The sequence below is a fragment of the Salvia splendens genome, chromosome 11 (assembly GCF_004379255.2).
Source record: "Salvia splendens isolate huo1 chromosome 11, SspV2, whole genome shotgun sequence".
Taxonomy (NCBI): domain Eukaryota; kingdom Viridiplantae; phylum Streptophyta; class Magnoliopsida; order Lamiales; family Lamiaceae; genus Salvia; species Salvia splendens.
This window is the reverse complement of record NC_056042.1, coordinates 30,440,469-30,456,892: the sequence shown is the minus strand read 5'-3', so window position 1 is coordinate 30,456,892 and position 16,424 is coordinate 30,440,469. Positions and strand designations below refer to the sequence as shown.

The 16,424-nt window shown below is 42.6% G+C and overlaps 2 protein-coding genes across 2 annotated transcripts; one reads left to right on the top strand and one right to left on the bottom strand.

The window, feature by feature from the left end:
- The first annotated feature begins 118 nt into the window (after positions 1 to 118).
- LOC121754763 (probable LRR receptor-like serine/threonine-protein kinase At1g56130) lies at positions 119 to 3,119 on the top strand. Its single transcript, XM_042150072.1, has 16 exons — positions 119 to 127; positions 235 to 308; positions 408 to 479; positions 569 to 640; positions 726 to 797; positions 875 to 946; positions 1,032 to 1,109; positions 1,181 to 1,252; positions 1,330 to 1,401; positions 1,473 to 1,538; positions 1,610 to 1,660; positions 1,744 to 1,788; positions 1,866 to 1,930; positions 2,010 to 2,396; positions 2,461 to 2,649; positions 2,828 to 3,119. Exons 1-16 carry the CDS (start codon positions 119 to 121, stop codon positions 2,998 to 3,000), a joined length of 1,569 nt encoding a protein of 522 aa, XP_042006006.1. The 3' UTR covers positions 3,001 to 3,119.
- A 1,331-nt stretch (positions 3,120 to 4,450) lies between these two features.
- LOC121756396 (probable clathrin assembly protein At4g32285) lies at positions 4,451 to 7,045 on the bottom strand. The gene is made up of 2 exons (XM_042151943.1): positions 6,764 to 7,045; positions 4,451 to 6,625 (listed from the first exon to the last, which is right to left on the bottom strand). Exon 2 carries the CDS (start codon positions 6,597 to 6,599, stop codon positions 4,668 to 4,670), a length of 1,932 nt encoding a protein of 643 aa, XP_042007877.1. The 5' UTR covers positions 6,600 to 6,625; positions 6,764 to 7,045; the 3' UTR covers positions 4,451 to 4,667.
- Between the last annotated feature and the right edge of the window lie 9,379 nt (positions 7,046 to 16,424).

Genomic DNA, 16,424 nt, shown 5'->3' with positions numbered 1-16,424 from the left:
AATGTTTATAGTTTCAACATTGAATTTGATTTGATCAGTTTATATGATGAAGGAACTTGAATCAGGAATGTGTTGAATGATCCATCCCACCAGCAGAAATTGCGGCTGCCTGTCAAAAATGAATACTGTTAGTTATCAAACTATTAATGCACAATCTCTCTCCTGAATGAATGCAATATCTTTCTGTGGAATTTTCAAGATTCCATTTGATGTTTCAATGTGGAATGTGCCCAGGGCTCTGGCATTAACAATTTCACCAGCTCGGTTTTGCCTGCAGCGCTTGGTAATCTCACCAGATTGCGCTCTTTGTGAGTTATAAGCTAAAAATCATTTTGATCATCTCTCCACGCTTGTGATGTTGCTTCTCGTCGTGATGCATCTGTCTTCTTCTTGTTAATGCGATGCAGGAGTTTTGGCTCAAACAACTTGCAAGGAACATTGCCTCGCGAATTGGGAAATCTGACGTTGTTAGATCAGCTGTAAGTAACTTATTTGCTCACATTTTTATTCAAATTTATGCGTTGCTGCAATACATCTTGTGATATTTCAGTGTCATTTGATGCTTCAGATATATTGACAGCAGTGGATTGAGTGGACCAATCCCTCAAGAACTCTCAAATCTCGCATCACTTCAAACAATGTATTTCTTGATCATTCTCTTAAACTTGTTTGTACCATGCTCGATTTAGGCAAAACCATGTCGATGATAGTTGTTGTGTTTTCAGATGGATGTCGGATAATGGCTTCACAGGAGAACTCCCTGAATTCTTGTCCACTTTCACTGAACTCAAAGATCTGTATGCATTGTGGCTTCTCTTTTCGTTTCTGCTTCTCTCCATTTGGCTATTTCTTTCTGAATCACGCTTGCTCATAGGAGAGTTGAAGGAACAAATCTCAAGGGCCCAATTCCCAACAGTTTCAGTGCTCTAACAAAACTGGAAAACCTGTGAGAATCTTATAGAAGTTGCATATTTTTGAATCACAAGAATGTCTTCTTCTCTTATACTTTCTTCACTCACGTTTCTTTTCAGGAGAATTGGTGATCTTAACGTTGGCGAAAGTGACAGTTCTCTTGATTTCTTAGAGAATCTGACTAGTCTCTCCATATTGTAAGCTCTAAAATCCTCTGCAACAGCTCTCTCAGTTGCTAATTTTGTTTCCCACACTGCACTTCTAACAGATCATTGAGAAACTGCCAAATCCGAGGCCCAATCCCACAACGGCTGAGCACTTTCCCCAACCTTACATTCTTGTGAGTGCCTCCCCACCCACCAGAATTTGATCGTTTATATGTTCGTATCTCATATTTGTATGGGTTCACAAAGACAGGGACTTGAGCTTCAATAAGCTGACGGGGCAGATACCGGCTTCATTCAAGGATTTTTCTTCGCTCAAGTATCTGTAAGTGAGCCATTGCTTCTCTGTAGACAAAAGTTGCATCTATGAGAAATTGATCTATCTCTTGATTACAGATATCTTGGAAGTAATAACATCGACGGAGTTTTACCTTCTGATATAGGTTCAAAACTACTTGCACTGTAAGGCCAAAAACTCATTTGCAAATATATGGAATTTCATGTTGATTTCGTCTTGTTTTGAACGAACGCAGAGACGTATCTTTCAATCCTCTTACTGGAAATATCCCTCTTGATGGAGCCATGTTTCCATGTAAGCCATCTCCATCCATTTGCAAACTTGTTTCACCACAAATTCAACTGTTTCTCTGAGCTTCTCGGATTGCAGAAACACAGTCGGCACTTCCATCAATGATGTAAATCTCAAGAACCAGTAAGTAAGTCATCGTTCGAGAAAAAGATAGATGATCTCGAGAAAAACATATCTTGATTCACTACTTTTTTCTGCAGGAAGGCCTCTACCATGCTGCAGTGCCTTGATCAAAATATTAACTGCAAAAACAAAGCTCCATCAAGTAAGTAAGCTTATGCAAAACACATCTTTTATGTAAAATTTGATGATTCCTGTTGGAGGTAACTACCATTTTCTTGCAGATTCATTTGCTGTCAACAGTGGTGGTCCGGAGCAAGCTGACACAAATGGCTCCGTATACGACGACGACTCGGAGAAGCTAGGAGCAGCCTCGTTGTACACAAGCAGCAGCAACAAATGGGCAGTGAGCAGCTCCGGAGTCTTCATATCCAACATAAATGGGCCAATTTATATAGCTCAAAACAGACTCCCAAATCGCAAAACTCTCGACTCCGAGCTCTACAAAACAGCAAGAATCGCTCCCGCCTCGCTCAGATACTACGGCCTCAGCCTAGAAAACGGAGTCTACCGGGTGGAGCTCCATTTTGCTGAGGTGGTGATGGATTACGACTCCGCTTCTTGGGAGGGCCTTGGCCGGCGCGTCTTCGACGTCTACATTCAGGTATTCGGTTATTTCAGTCGTTGTTTTTCAGGGTCCGAACTGACTCCGTGAGCACAATGCAAGGGCGAGAGAGTGTTTGCAAGATTTCAACATAGTAAAAGAGGCCGGCGGGTCGAAGAGGGCGTTAATCAAGACGTTCAATGCCAACGTGACGAACACGCTGATCGACATTCATCTGATGTGGGCTGGGAAGGGGACTTGCTGCATTCCACGGCAGAGCACGTTTGGCCCTTTGGTTTCGGCAATTGCTGTTTCTCAAGGTCCTTTCTTCTCACGTATACTTTATTCTCTCTCTCCTATATTAATCCTATCTCCATTTAATACATTAAACATAACTTTCTTCAATCTTGTGCCCAAAAGAAATGCATCAGTAAAACTATGCATTCGAGTTTATTTAGCTATGCGCAGTCGTTGGTGATACGTTGTGTACGTGTGCAGTGTCAGCGTACGAGGATTCGTCGAAGGGCGAGGGGAAGCGGGTGGGGAGGATTGTGGGGATTGTGTTTGGGTGTGTAGGAGGTTTGGTGGTAGCATGTGGTGTTGCATATTTCTGGTGGACCAAGAAGGAATCTGGTGACCTGAAGATTTACACACAAGCTCCCAAAGATTAGTTTATGAATTATGATGAATGAATCATGTTTGTTTTATTGTGTGTGTGTGTGTGTGTGTTGTTTGAATCGAAATCTATATATGCTTGCTTCCAATTGTGTCAAATCAGATTAGTTTATAAGTTGATTAAATATGGATAATCTCATAGGTCCAAGTGGCAGATGGGGTATCCACTAATTTGTGCGAAAAAGGCATTCATTCCCCTCAAAATTTATTCATATTTTGACTTGTGAAACCGTCCACACGTCACATTCATAATGGAAATTAATTGAGCACCAGAATAGACTAACCCTCTCACCTAATAGCATCCATAATGAGACTGGACTTCACGCTGCCACATCATCAGCACTAAAATTTTCCTGTCATATCAACTTGTCACATCAACTGGATATCAAATAGCCCTCACATAGCCTTCCCACTACCTATCTACATCACTAATAACAATTATATAATTTAATTTACAATCGTATCAACATACGGAATTTAATTTACGAGACAAATACGGGAAATTCGAATAATACTATTAAAATTTAAAAAGTACATTAATTTTTTAAAAAATAAAATAATTTAAAAAAATTACAAAAATTAAAAAGTACAATTAAAAAAGTAAAACAAGTGGTGCGAATGAAAATGACGTTCAAAGCGCGTATATATAGTGTTTTCGAAAAAAAAATTAAAAATTAAAATCTGACACCGGTCTGACGCCGATCCGGGGCCTACAATGGCACCGTGAGGATCGGCGTTAGAACCGGCGTCATCACACGAATCGGCATGGCCACGCCGAAGTTGACGCCGGTCGCAATGGTTCGGCGTCAGAACCGGCGTCGGCGAAAAATCGGCTTCGCGGTTGTGACTCCTCCATTGCTGATGCTCTAAATTATTTCACCTAGCAATGTTGGACTGTACAACATCTACCTGGAAGCCACTGCCAACTTTTGTTGAAATCTATTTAGCGTTGAATTATGGAATTCCAAATCAATAATCACTTTCTAACAAGACCACGACAAAGTTATAAAAATAATTCCAAAAGAGTAAGACCAAATTAAATGTCATTCAAAATTCTCTTTTCTTCCCCTCCCCTTGAGAAAAGAAAAATGAATTCATTTCAATAATTTCAAGCTCCAACTTTGCTAGATGCTTCCAGAAAAGGAGAGATCTAAAGAACGGAAATTTTTCCAAAAACAACTAATGTTCCTTTCTTATATTTGGATTAATCTGACTCAGCATAAATTGATGATTAGGATTATATCGACATGGTCTAAACATAAATGACTAAGTAATTTCAGATGCAAATGATTCTAAAACCTAAATGTAGAATTAAACTAAGATTCCTTTTCTAATTTGGAATTCAGTTGTTCACCCTAATCTAGTATCCATATATAAGTAGAAATAGTCTTAATGCAATATCTAGATACACAAATTTATTATATTAGAAAGAGTAAAAAAAAGGGATTAGTGTTCTAGAACAAGAACCTGAAATTGCAAATAATATTACATAACAAGATGATTACACCATTTAAATCTCTCACAATCACTCTTCACCTCAATTTCTCTCTGCCCTCTTCCCCAAAGTCATGCACAAATGCGAGCAAACTCACATCAAATACATTGAAAATTACAAGATTTAAACAAAAGTAAAATCTAACGTATAGAAAAAATTTACCAAGAATCAGTACGGAGCATAGTAGTAACCACCAGCAGGTGGCACTCCGACTCCGTTCACCGGTGGCATTCCGTACGGCATTGGGGGCTGTACGCCAGGAGCGTAATATCCACCCGCGCCGATCTTGTTCAGACTAGCCTGGCCTTGCATGCCGTCTCTGTGATACTGCTGCCACACCATCTGCTCCTGAACCAGCAACTGCTGCTTCTTCTCCATGTCGGCCATCTGCACGTACGAAGGAGGAGCGATGCTCAAGGACGCGGCAAATGGATCCAGTCCAACGGCCTGGACTGTTCCATCCGGTGCAGGGAGTGCCAAGACTGGAGTTTTACTCGCTCCAGGACCCGGCAATGCAACGCTGCTGGCACTTCCACCAATCAAGTGAGCAGTGCTCACATGCTGCCTAACCATTCCCTGATCATACATGCCATTCAACAGCAACGGATCAAGTCCGCCACCCATTGCTGCCTTTTGCTTAGACAAATGACTAGCAGTTTCAACAAGAGCCAGTTCCCAATCGGCCTTGCCTGTCTCTGCAGCTGGATTTTGCCAAGCAGAAGTCATCTCCGACTCCCCATTCGAATGGAATGCTTCCCACGAGCCATTCCCATTGTTGGCCACTGGTCCAGCAAACAATGCCAGAGCAAATTTATTCCCTTGATCATCAGCACTCACTCCCTCGTCCCTTAGATCCAGCAGATCGCCAGTCTCTTGAACGGCAGGCTTAGGAGGCAGAGGCTCAGGTTGTGGTGGGGGAGTATAGTCCTCAGGAGGCGGCAGCGCCTTAATCTCATTCATATCTTGCACCGGCTCTTCCTCCACTGGAGGTGCTGGCAACGCCTCGACCTTCCTCTCTGGACTCTTCATTGCTTTAGCCCTATCCCTCACAAATTCCTCCAATGTCTCCAACAATTTGCCAGTAATTTTCTGAACTTCTGGATAATCAGAAGATCTTGACACGCCAATGTCCTTGCACCAGTTATAAAATCCGACCAGCTCGTCTATCTGCTTTGCTGAGCTCGCATAAGCATCAAACGCCTTCACACAATCCTGATACTCCATATCAAAGAACCTGTCCAACAGCACAGCCAAAACCTCACAGATATCAGCATACAACTTGAAGCTCTCCTTAACAATTGTATACAGTGCAACCAGAATCATCCTCTCATTCTTTGCCAATCCTGTTGGCCGGCAAGACAAAAACCGATCCAACAGCCTCTGCAAATGACCCATCTTCCCAAAGATCCTCTCAGGCGCCATATCCCTGAGAGGAGTAGCATCTTTCCTCTCCTGCGTCGATTCCCTCACATCACCAGACGACCTTGATCTGCGCATTCCATACGGCTCCTCCCGATACTCATGGCTATACTCGTATCCACCCCTGTTTGATTCTGGTGGCGATCGATAATTATATCTATCATCTCTGGCCCCAGATGTCTCCATCTCACCTCCATTCCCGCTCTGCTTCCGCTCATAAATCATCATCTCCAGCCTCTGATCCAGGTAGAGCGCATAGGTCCTCACAAAAGCCGAATGATCCCAAGAGCTCGAGTGCGCCTCGTCGCGGAAATCAGACATATTCAACAGCCTAGTCCCCCTTCTAGTAGCATACATGATTTCCTGCTGGAAGACAGCATCCCCTTCATTGAGCAATCGATGAATAAGCATCAAACACTTGAGAGCCACAATCCAATCACGCGTTTTCCCCAATCTTTTAGACACGGCAACAACACAGGCGCTAACATACCCACGCGAAAAGGAGGTCAATTGGAGAATTTCCCTTATGTACTTCTCTGAAGCCGGATCATCATCGTGGCTGGTAGCTTTGACTATGGCTACTTCCAGCTCCGGCGCCATGTTGCTCGCGACCTTAGCGATCCCGATGCTCGTCTGATCCTTCACCGCCCCGATCGCTTTTCGTATTGTGCTCGGCGCCATGGTTTGAATCCGATCTCGTCAATACCCTACACCAAAAACACAATTTCAACATAAAATCTCACTCGCTATAATCAATTCAGCTAATAACCCCAGATTTTCAGCAACGTAATCAGCAAATCAAATAAAAAACAAACAATCAGCTCATTTTTCAACGAAAACACAACCTTCCGGCGAACAAAATGAAAATAATCAACTAGATTGCTGAGCCTTCAATTTATTCACTTTTCGAAAATTAAACGGATTCAGATCAGACGGCGGCGACCGCGAAAAATCAGCTGTATGAATAAAGCAGAAAGGAATGAGGTCAGAGGTGCAGTAAAGTGTGTAACAGTGGAATGGGGAGAAATTTGAGGTTTGAGAGAAATCGGAATAGCGCTTCTCTCTCTATTCTTGCAATTCTCTCTCTAGATTTGCTGCAAAATTGGGGAGAGAGAAAGGCATAACTGTGGAATGGAGATCAAAAAAAAGAAGGTAAAAGAGCAAGAGCACCCACGACCGTGCTCTTGCAAACGAGCACGATTGTGGACCCGACGCCGCTATTTCTGCTTACTCTTAAGTAAGAGCACATCACCCACAGCGGTGCTCTTCAGCAAGGACGAGCACAAGGGTCCCACCATTCTATTATTCAATTTAAATATAAACATTTCCATAATATTAAAATTTATTAAAAAAATCGAAATAATATTACAAATTACAAATAAATAAAAAAAGACATAATTAAAATCTAAAAAATAAAAATTACATAATTAAAATCCTAAAAATTAAAAATTATATAATTAAAATACTAAAATTAAAAATTACATAATTAAAGCTAAAAATATCTCCGTTGAAGACTATTCATCCGGCGGCACTACCCCCAATTATTTTTGGAGGCCCAATATCATGGCCTCGTGCGATCGAAGTTGCGAGGGGGTCATAGTTGACCTATCGGCCATATTGAGTTGGGCCAAAATCGCCCACAACGAGTTGGTGGGGGTGGAGATGGCGCATAGGGCACGGGAACGGGAACGGGAGCGGGTTCGAGAGCATCGTCAGATGGAGTCGCGGCGCGACGGCGGTTGGCCGCCGCCTTCTTCCTTCCTTGCGGTCGGCGTTGGGAACAGCTCGGGCCGGCGTCGGAGCTACCCAAGTTAGCTCCGGCGAGTTGGCTAACAACGTCTTCGGAGCCGGCGTCGGATAGGGATACCGACCTTGACCGTTTGGAGGAGCCGCTAGAGGAAGTTGTTACGCCTCCCCTATACTTCGGATGCGACCACGTCTCCTGCCAAATGTTGAGGTACTTGAACGCCTTGTAGTTCATGGATTGGTAGGTCGACATGGCAGAACTGATGATGTCGACCTCGCTCCGGCCGCTCCCCGTCGACCGCTCTTCCTGGAGGTAATACCCCTGGAACTTTTGGATTTCATCGTTGGCTTTGTAGATGGCGTTGCGCACCATACTCTAGTTGCGCTCGATTGTTCCCTCCGGCCGGTTTTCATTGTACCGGCGACAAATGCGCCACCAAAAGTGATCGCCAGATTGGTTCGTGCCAACCTCCGGATCTTCGGAGATTGACAAGAACGCCTTGAACAATTGCTCCATCTCCGTCGGAGTGTACGGTGTGCGGACACCGCAAGTAGGAGGAGTCGGAGTTTGGGAGGGGGCGGTCGACCTCGCTCTAGGTTCGGGTGTCCACCCGTATAACCCTTCGGGGGCATCCTGGTCGTTGATCGGGTAAGGCCAGTAGCCACCTGGAACGCCCGAACTTTGGGTTTGAGGAGGGGCTGAATATTCCGTTTCCAGACTAGGAAACGGTTGTGAACCGAACCAATCAGGGTTCCAACCGTGGGAGCCCGAAGGGTGATCGCCTTGGCCGGACATTGTTATGTTGTATGAGTGGAAGAAAGATTGAGAATGAAGATGAGAGAATGTAGATGAGAATGGAAATGAGAGAATGTAGATGAGAATTGTGTAGTGTGGTGTGAATTTTTTGGTGTGAAAGTGAGAGTATTTATAGATGAAAATATATATTTTTAGGGGAAAAAATAAAAAAAAATTAAAGTGGGTAGAAAACGATAGAAAACGGATATATTTTTTTGGAAAGTGGGATTTTTTTTTATTTTTAATCGGTTTTTTATTTAAAAACCGATTTTTTTTAAAAAAATTCAAATGCAACGGCTATGTCGTTGCCCAATCACGTCAAGCCACGTCACCTGCTCGCTAGCACGGACGTGCTCGATGCATCGAGCAACGCCGTGCCAGCGGTGCTAGCACAACGGCGGACGACATCTTCCGTGCCGCTGGTACGGACGGACGGACGCCATCCGTCCACGTTGCAGTTGCTCTAACGCTATGCAGCCATAACGTGGCCAGCCACACAATGACATTTTTGTAAATAATTATAAAAGTCAATGTAATAAATTAATAGTAATAGTTAGTGCTAAGTTAATTTTACTTAATTACCTTTTTCTCAAATTTTCAATTCAAATTTAAATTTACATCATTCTCTCTCCATAATAATTTATGCACAATTTACGTATATGTATATTGTATTGGAAATAATCATATCTATACCTATTATTTATAAGTTATTTAAATATTAATGCTAAATATAATATAGTTTAAATTATTTCATTTGTAAGTGAAGCTAAATACCAATTATATAATTTTAATATCATGAATATATTTATATTCTAATTTAAAAGTAGTTATATAATACAAATTAAATAATAATAGAACATAATTAAAAGTAAAAAAGAAAAAAGAAAAAAGGAAAGAAATATGACACAAAAGAAACGCACACATAATTAAACAATTTACGGAATTAAAATTTCGACACGAATACGGAAGGAGAAAGTGCAATGAAAATTTCATTAAATAAAAAAAATAAAAAAAGTACATTTCAACAAAAAAAAGTCAAAACAAATTACATTATAAATATCAACGACGACCCATCCGCATCCATAGCTCTTCAATTATATCGTTCTGGAGTCGAATATGGGCTTGTCGTTGGCACATGTCGGCAAATGCACGGACTCGATCGGCCTCTTCATGGGGTATCCCCATACGTACATTGGCGGTGGTCACGCCGTGGCTTAGACCGGCATCATAAAAATCATCACTGGCCCAATCATTCAGTGTTGGACCTTCATCTTCGATAATCATGTTGTGCATGATAATACAAGCATACATGATATCAGCAATGCTGTCAATATACCACAGCCGTGATTGACCCTTTACTGGCGCCCATCGAGCTTGGAGCACACCAAATGCCCGCTCCACATCCTTGCGCGCTGCCTCCTGACGACCCGCAAAATAGATCTTCTTTTCGTCTGTTGCGCATCTGATCGTTTTCACAAAGACGGGCCACATAGGGTATATCTCATCCGCCAAATAATAGCCCATATTGTGTTGGTTGCCGTTGGCGATGAAATTGACGGCCGGACCAACGCCCATGCACTAGTCGTTGAAAAGGGGCGACGACTAGAGGACGTGGGATTCTTACTCCAAAATACGCAGGTCAAATCCACAGCCGGTAGTCAACTACCGCTTCAAGGATCATCGTGGGATTCTTGCCCTTGAAACCGGTAGTGAACACCCCTTTCCAGGCGGCGGGGCAGTTCTTCCACTCCCAATGCATACAATCCCTCAGAGCCTGACAATGTTCGGGGGTAGGCTTCCGAAGATACCTATCTCCGAATATCTCCCTAACGCCCTCACAAAAATACTTCAGACATTCGCGGGCAGTTGTCTCGCCGATGTAGAGGTACTCATCGAACATGTCGGCCGCACCTCCGTATGCTAGCTGCCTGATTGCGCAAGTGCACTTCTGTATCGGCGAGTGGACGGGTTTACCAACCACATCCTCCCTCATCCTGAAATACTCGTATAGACGCTCTAAAGTGCCCACGATATACAAAAATAGCGGACGATGCATCCTAAAACGTCGCCGGAACATGTTCTCCCCAAACTGCAGCTCCGGAGCGAAGTAGTCCTCATACAACCGACAGTGTGCAGCGATGTGGTCCCGGGGTACTATAGTTCGACGATGGATGGGTCGAGGTACCTCCGGCTGCTGCTGCTGCTGCAAGGCCGCTTGTATCTCGCGGTTTTATCTCCCTGGACGTAACGGCCCGCAACTGTTCTTTAATTACGTCATCAGTACCCCCACCACTACCACCCGCACCACTACACTACCACTAGCTATTTTGGATATATAAAAGAAACGTAGAGAGAGAGAGAGAAAGTCGTTAAAACAAATGGTGCGAATGAAATGAAGTTCAACGAGCCGTATACATAGAGTTTTTTTTTTTTAAAATAAAAATCGGGACGTCCGTCGGGAACCCGCAATGGCGGACGTCACGACGGACGTCGTCGGAAAGCCGCGGATCTGCGGTGTCTGTAGCGGACGTCCGCATCCGTCCCTCCCACGCCTAATGGCAGACGTCCCGCGCGGACATCCGGCACGCCAGTCCGACGTCCGCCGGGACGTCTGCCGCTACGGATGCTCTTATGATTTATTTTTACAAAAGGATATCCATACTCAAACTCAGTTTATTAGTGTTATAAAGGACTAATGGGCATCTAAATTCCAGTAGTAGTACTACCTAAGAGCATTCGCAGCGGTGCTCGCGCCCAAGGACGACGTCCGTGCCGCTGGCGTGGCTCACCGCTGGCACGACGTTGCTCGATGCATCGAGCACGTTCGTGCCGCTGAGCAGCTGACGTGGCGACACCTGATTGGCCAACGGTAATGCCGTTGACATTTTCATTTTTTTTTAAAAATCAGATTTAATTTAAAAAATCTGAATTAAATAAATAAATAAATATTTTCCCACTTCCCAATAAATTATATCCGTTTTATCCCCACTTTTAATTTATTTTTCAATTTTTTTTCCCAAAATTCACATTTTCATCTATAAATACCCCAACTTCTACACAAAAATTTCACATCACACTACACAATTCTCATCTAAATTCTCTCATTTTCTCTTATCAATTATCAATCTTTCTTTCACTCTTACAAAAAAAAATGTCCGGCTCCGGCGATCACCCCTCAGATTCCCGCGGTTGGAACCACGAATGGTTCGGCTTACAACCATTTCCTAGTCCGGAAAAGCAATTTCAGCCCCTCCTCAAACCCAAGGTTCTCAAGTTCCGGGTGGTTACCGGCCTTACTCGGTGGACGACCAAGATGTTGAAAACGTGAAGGAAATAGAGAAGCCTCAAGCTTTTCATTTCCTAAGCCTTTTGGCTTTTCACTCCAAGGTAACCTCCAAAATGTTTATGAGGTGCCTTAATGCCGAGACTCTTCATGTAGGTACTCCTATCCTATAAATAGATGGAGTTTTGGGAGATGATAAACACGAACAACAAACATTCTCTCTTTTCTCTCAAGGTCTCTACATCATAATGTGCATCTTAGGAGCATTGTCTAGCTCAATTCTCGGAACTCCATCAAGTTCGCCGGTGCCTAGCGGGTTTGAGGTGCTTCTACACGCTAGGAGGAAGTGGTTTTATCTTTGGGGGCAATACGCCATTCCGTGAGCACTAGCCGGGGCGTAATTTGTCTTGCGGAAAGAGGGCTTTCCTCGACTCGACTTATAAATTTGGTTTGCTTTATTTCCGTTGTAATTTTCATTCCTCTTTTGTTGCAAGTTTCCTTTCGATTGTAATAGTTAGAGTACCGCCTGTACACGGCTTGGAATTTCTTCCCACTATTTCTAACAATCGCAAGACAAATTAGTGTACTCTTCTAAAGACAGAATTATACCAATTGGAGTTGGAGGAAACATGAGCTCCAAAGCTGAATGAAGAAACGAACAGTCGCAATGTTCATGGGCTACGAAATGGTTAATTCCCTGAGATCAATTCTCTGAGAATTGTGTTTATCGTTTGTCAGTTGACAAGCAAGACCAATTTTGACTTGGTAGTAGTAATTGGGATGCATGGGTTGTTGAATATACCAATGCACATATGGTTCGATATAATTGTGTACTTATTGTTGGAGACGATATTGTGCAAAATTTGAACGTGTTGTTTATAAACAACAATGATCACGAGGTGGTCGCAATGGTCTCCGACGTGAACCATGGTAACAATCCAAATGAATGGTTTGTTGATACGGGTGCCACATGTCATGTGTGCTCCGAGAGAAGCGTTTTTCTACTTACAAATCTGTTGGAGGTAGAAAAGTACGTATGGGAAACCAAGCCTCTTCTAAGGTGGTTGGTGTGGGTAATGTGTTCCTAAAATTAGGATCTGGAAAAGTTCTTACCCTTAAGGATGTACTGCATGTCCTAGACATCCGAAATAATTTGGTGTCAGACTCACTTCTAGTAAATCATGGATTTTCACTAGAATTTGAGTGTGAAAAGGTTATATTGACCAAGTATGGAAAGTTCATAGGTGAAGGCCACCTAGTGAATGGACTTTTTGAGCTGAATGTTACGTCATTCACCGTGGAAAAGGAATAAGCAATAAGGAAGATGACACGTTCTCTTATTTGCTTGAGAGCTCTGATTTATGGCATAATAGATTGGGACATGTAAATCTAAATGCTATAAAAAGACTAGTAAATCTTAATTTACTAAAAGTAGATAAGTTTAACTCACAAGAAAGATGTGAAGTGTGTGTTGAAGCCAAAATGGCTAAACTGCCGTTCCATTCGGTAGAGCGAAGCACAAAACCTCTTGAATTGATCCATACAGACGTATGTGATTTGAAATTTGTGCAAACAAGAGGTGGTAAAAAGTACTTCATCACATTTATAGATGATTGCACAAGGTATTGTTACCTTTACTTATTAAGAAGTAAAGATGAGGCAATTGAAGCGTGTAAAGACTTCAAAAATGAAGCCGAAAATCAACTTAATTGTCGAATTAAGTGTGTTCGAAGTGATAGAGGTGGTGAGTATGTAGCTCCGTTTGCAGAATTATGTCATGCAAGTGGTATAATTCACCAAACCACAGCTCCATATTCTCCTCAATCAAATGGTGTTGCCGAACGCAAAAATCAAACACTAAAAGAGATGATGAATGCTTTGTTGATTAATTCAGGATTACCCCAGAACATGTGGGGGAGGCTGTGTTAACAGCGAATCATATCCTGAACAAAATTCCACTAAAAAATAGGGATGTGACTCCTTATGAGTTGTGGAAAGGGAAGAAACCTTCGTATTCATACCTCAAAGTGTGGGGGTGTTTAGCGAAGGTAGAAGTGCCACCTCCGAAACAAGTTGCAATAGGCCCTAAAACAGTCGATTGCATCTTTATTGGCCATGCACTTAATAGTAGTGCCTATCGTTTCCTAGTCCATAGATCAGCTGTGCCTGGCGTGGCTGAAGGAACAACGATTGAGTCAAGGAATGCTATATTCTTTAAGAATGTTTACCCTTGCAAGAGGCAAGAGGATCGTTCTAGTGAAAGAATGATGGATGAATCCACTAGTTCTAATCCTCCAAAAAGGACGAGGTCAAGTCCTGAGGATGTTGAACCAAGACGTGGTAAAAGAGTTAAAGTTGCTAAAATATTTGGTCCCGACTTCATAACTTTATGTTGGATGACGAACCAAAGTCATTGGCGGAAGCTCTGTCTGGCCCAGATACAGCGTGGTGGCAAGAAGCTATCAACAGTGAAATTGAATCCATCATGAGAAATAACACTTGGGTGTTAGTAGACTTGCCTGAAGGCTGTAAGGCTTTAGGGTGCAAGTGGATTCTGAAAATGAAATATAAGCCCCATGGTACTATAGATAAGTACAAAGCTCACCTAGTTGTCCAAGGCTTTAAGCAGAAAGAAAGGTATGACTTTTTTGATACCTATTCACCTGTTACGAGAATCACTTCCATTCGGGTGCTTCTTGCGATTGCTGCTTTGCACAATCTCGATATTCACCAAATGGATGTGAAAATTGCGTTTCTGAATGGTGATCTGGAAGAAGAAATATATATGGAACAACCCGAAGGGTTTGTTGTGCCTGGGCAAGAGCGTAAAGTATGCAAACTGGTAAAGTCATTATATGGGTTGAAGCAAGCACCATTACAATGGCATTTAAAATTTGACAACGTGATGTTGGCAAATGGATTCACTATCAATGAGTGCGATAAGTGTGTTTACATTAAGAACACAGATAACGGTTTTGTTATTGTGTGTCTTTATGTAGATGATATGTTGATTACGGGCAGCAATGTGCCATTATCAACGAAACAAAAATATGTTGAAGAGAAATTTCGACATGAAAGATATGGGTTTAGCTGATGTGATTCTCGGAATCAAAATTAAAAGGAATCATGAGGGAATTGCTCTGACACAATCTCATTATATTGAGAAAGTGCTAAAGAAATTTCACTCGTTCGATTGTGAGCCAGTTAAGACTCCATTGGAACCCAACGTGCATTTGAGTAAGCACACGGGTGAGCCTATAGCTCAAGAAGAATATGCAAAGATCAAGGGAGTTTGATGTTTATCACAAACTGCACCCGACCAGATCTTGCGTGTACGGTGAATAAGCTGAGCCGATTTACGAGCAACCCAAGCAAGGAACATTGGAAAGCTCTACGTAGGGTTTTGAGATACTTGAAGTATACTCTTAACTTTGAGCTGCAGTACATAAGATATCCCCAAGTACTTGAAGGGTACTGTGATGCAAATTGGATCTCTGTTTCAAAAGACTCATTCTTGACGAGTGGTTATGTGTTCACTGTGGGGGTGGTGCTGTTTCGTGGAAGTCGACGAAACAAACGTGTATAGCTCGTTCCACCATGAAATCTGAGTTTATCGCTCTGGATAAAGCAGGGGAAGAAGCCGAGTGGCTTAGAAACTTCCTAGAAGATATTCCATGTTGGAAGAAGCCAGTGCCGACAGTAGTGATATACTGTGATAGCCAAGCAGCTATAGGGAGAGCACATAGTGGCTTATACAACGGTAAGTCTCGACATATTCGTCGGCGACATAATACCGTCAGGCAATTGATCACAAGTGGTGTTATCACAGTTGACTATGTAAGGTCAGTTGATAACTTAGCGGATCCGTTAACAAAGGTTTAAACCGTAATCAAATGCATAAATTGCTAAAAGGAATGGGACTGAAAACCACATCTTAAAAGATGATTATAGTGGTAACCCAACCATACGATTGGAGATCCCATGGGCTTGGTTCAATGGAAAAAGAAGCTATATGAATCTAGTTGTAACACTCGGAAGATTTTTAATCTTCGCCCATTCTTTAGAAAGCATTGAGTGTTGTAACCTGCATGTGGTAAGAGGCTAAGTTTTGACTTTTAATGATTCTTAGAAACCTCGAGGAGGTGGGTATTGCAGGATACCTGGAAAAGAATCACCTATGTAAGTGAAGAAGTGTGGGCCGCTTCAACATGTGAATCACTTATGAATCCAAAGTGGTGTTCCATGGCCAGTAAAGGACACAAACGTGAGAACTGATGAGTTTGTAAATAATATTGTGTCAATATTATTGTCTCGGTATACACCAAGGAGGAATGGTTCAAGGCATCACGTCCACCAGGCGCCGGTATGCCCGATAGTGTTGACTATGGAAAGTTCAAAGCCCCAAGCTACTATTCCAAATGCAATATGTTTCTCGAGAATTGAGCATAGAGTCTGCATGCATGCATTTGTGGTCTGGTGTTGGTTTGAGCTTGCAGCGCTCTAACCAATGTGGGGGATTGTTTGAAAACGTGAAGGAAATAGAGAAGCCTCAAGCTTTTCATTTCTAAGCCTTTTGGCTTTTCACTCCCAAGGTATCCTCCAAAATGTTTATGAGGTGCCCTTAAATGCCGAGACTCTTCATGTAGGTCTCATATCCTATAAATAGGTGGGTTTTTTTGCG

Excerpts from the sequence above, each read along its gene's own strand:
- LOC121756396 (XM_042151943.1), bottom strand. The coding sequence starts at position 6,599 with ATGGCGCCGAGCACAATACGAAAAGCGATCGGGGCGGTGAAGGATCAG.
- LOC121754763 (XM_042150072.1), top strand. Across the intron at positions 309-407 it reads CTCACCAGATTGCGCTCTTT|GAGTTTTGGCTCAAACAACT; the intron begins GTGAGTTATAAG and ends AATGCGATGCAG. Across the intron at positions 1,931-2,009 it reads CAAAAACAAAGCTCCATCAA|ATTCATTTGCTGTCAACAGT; the intron begins GTAAGTAAGCTT and ends ATTTTCTTGCAG.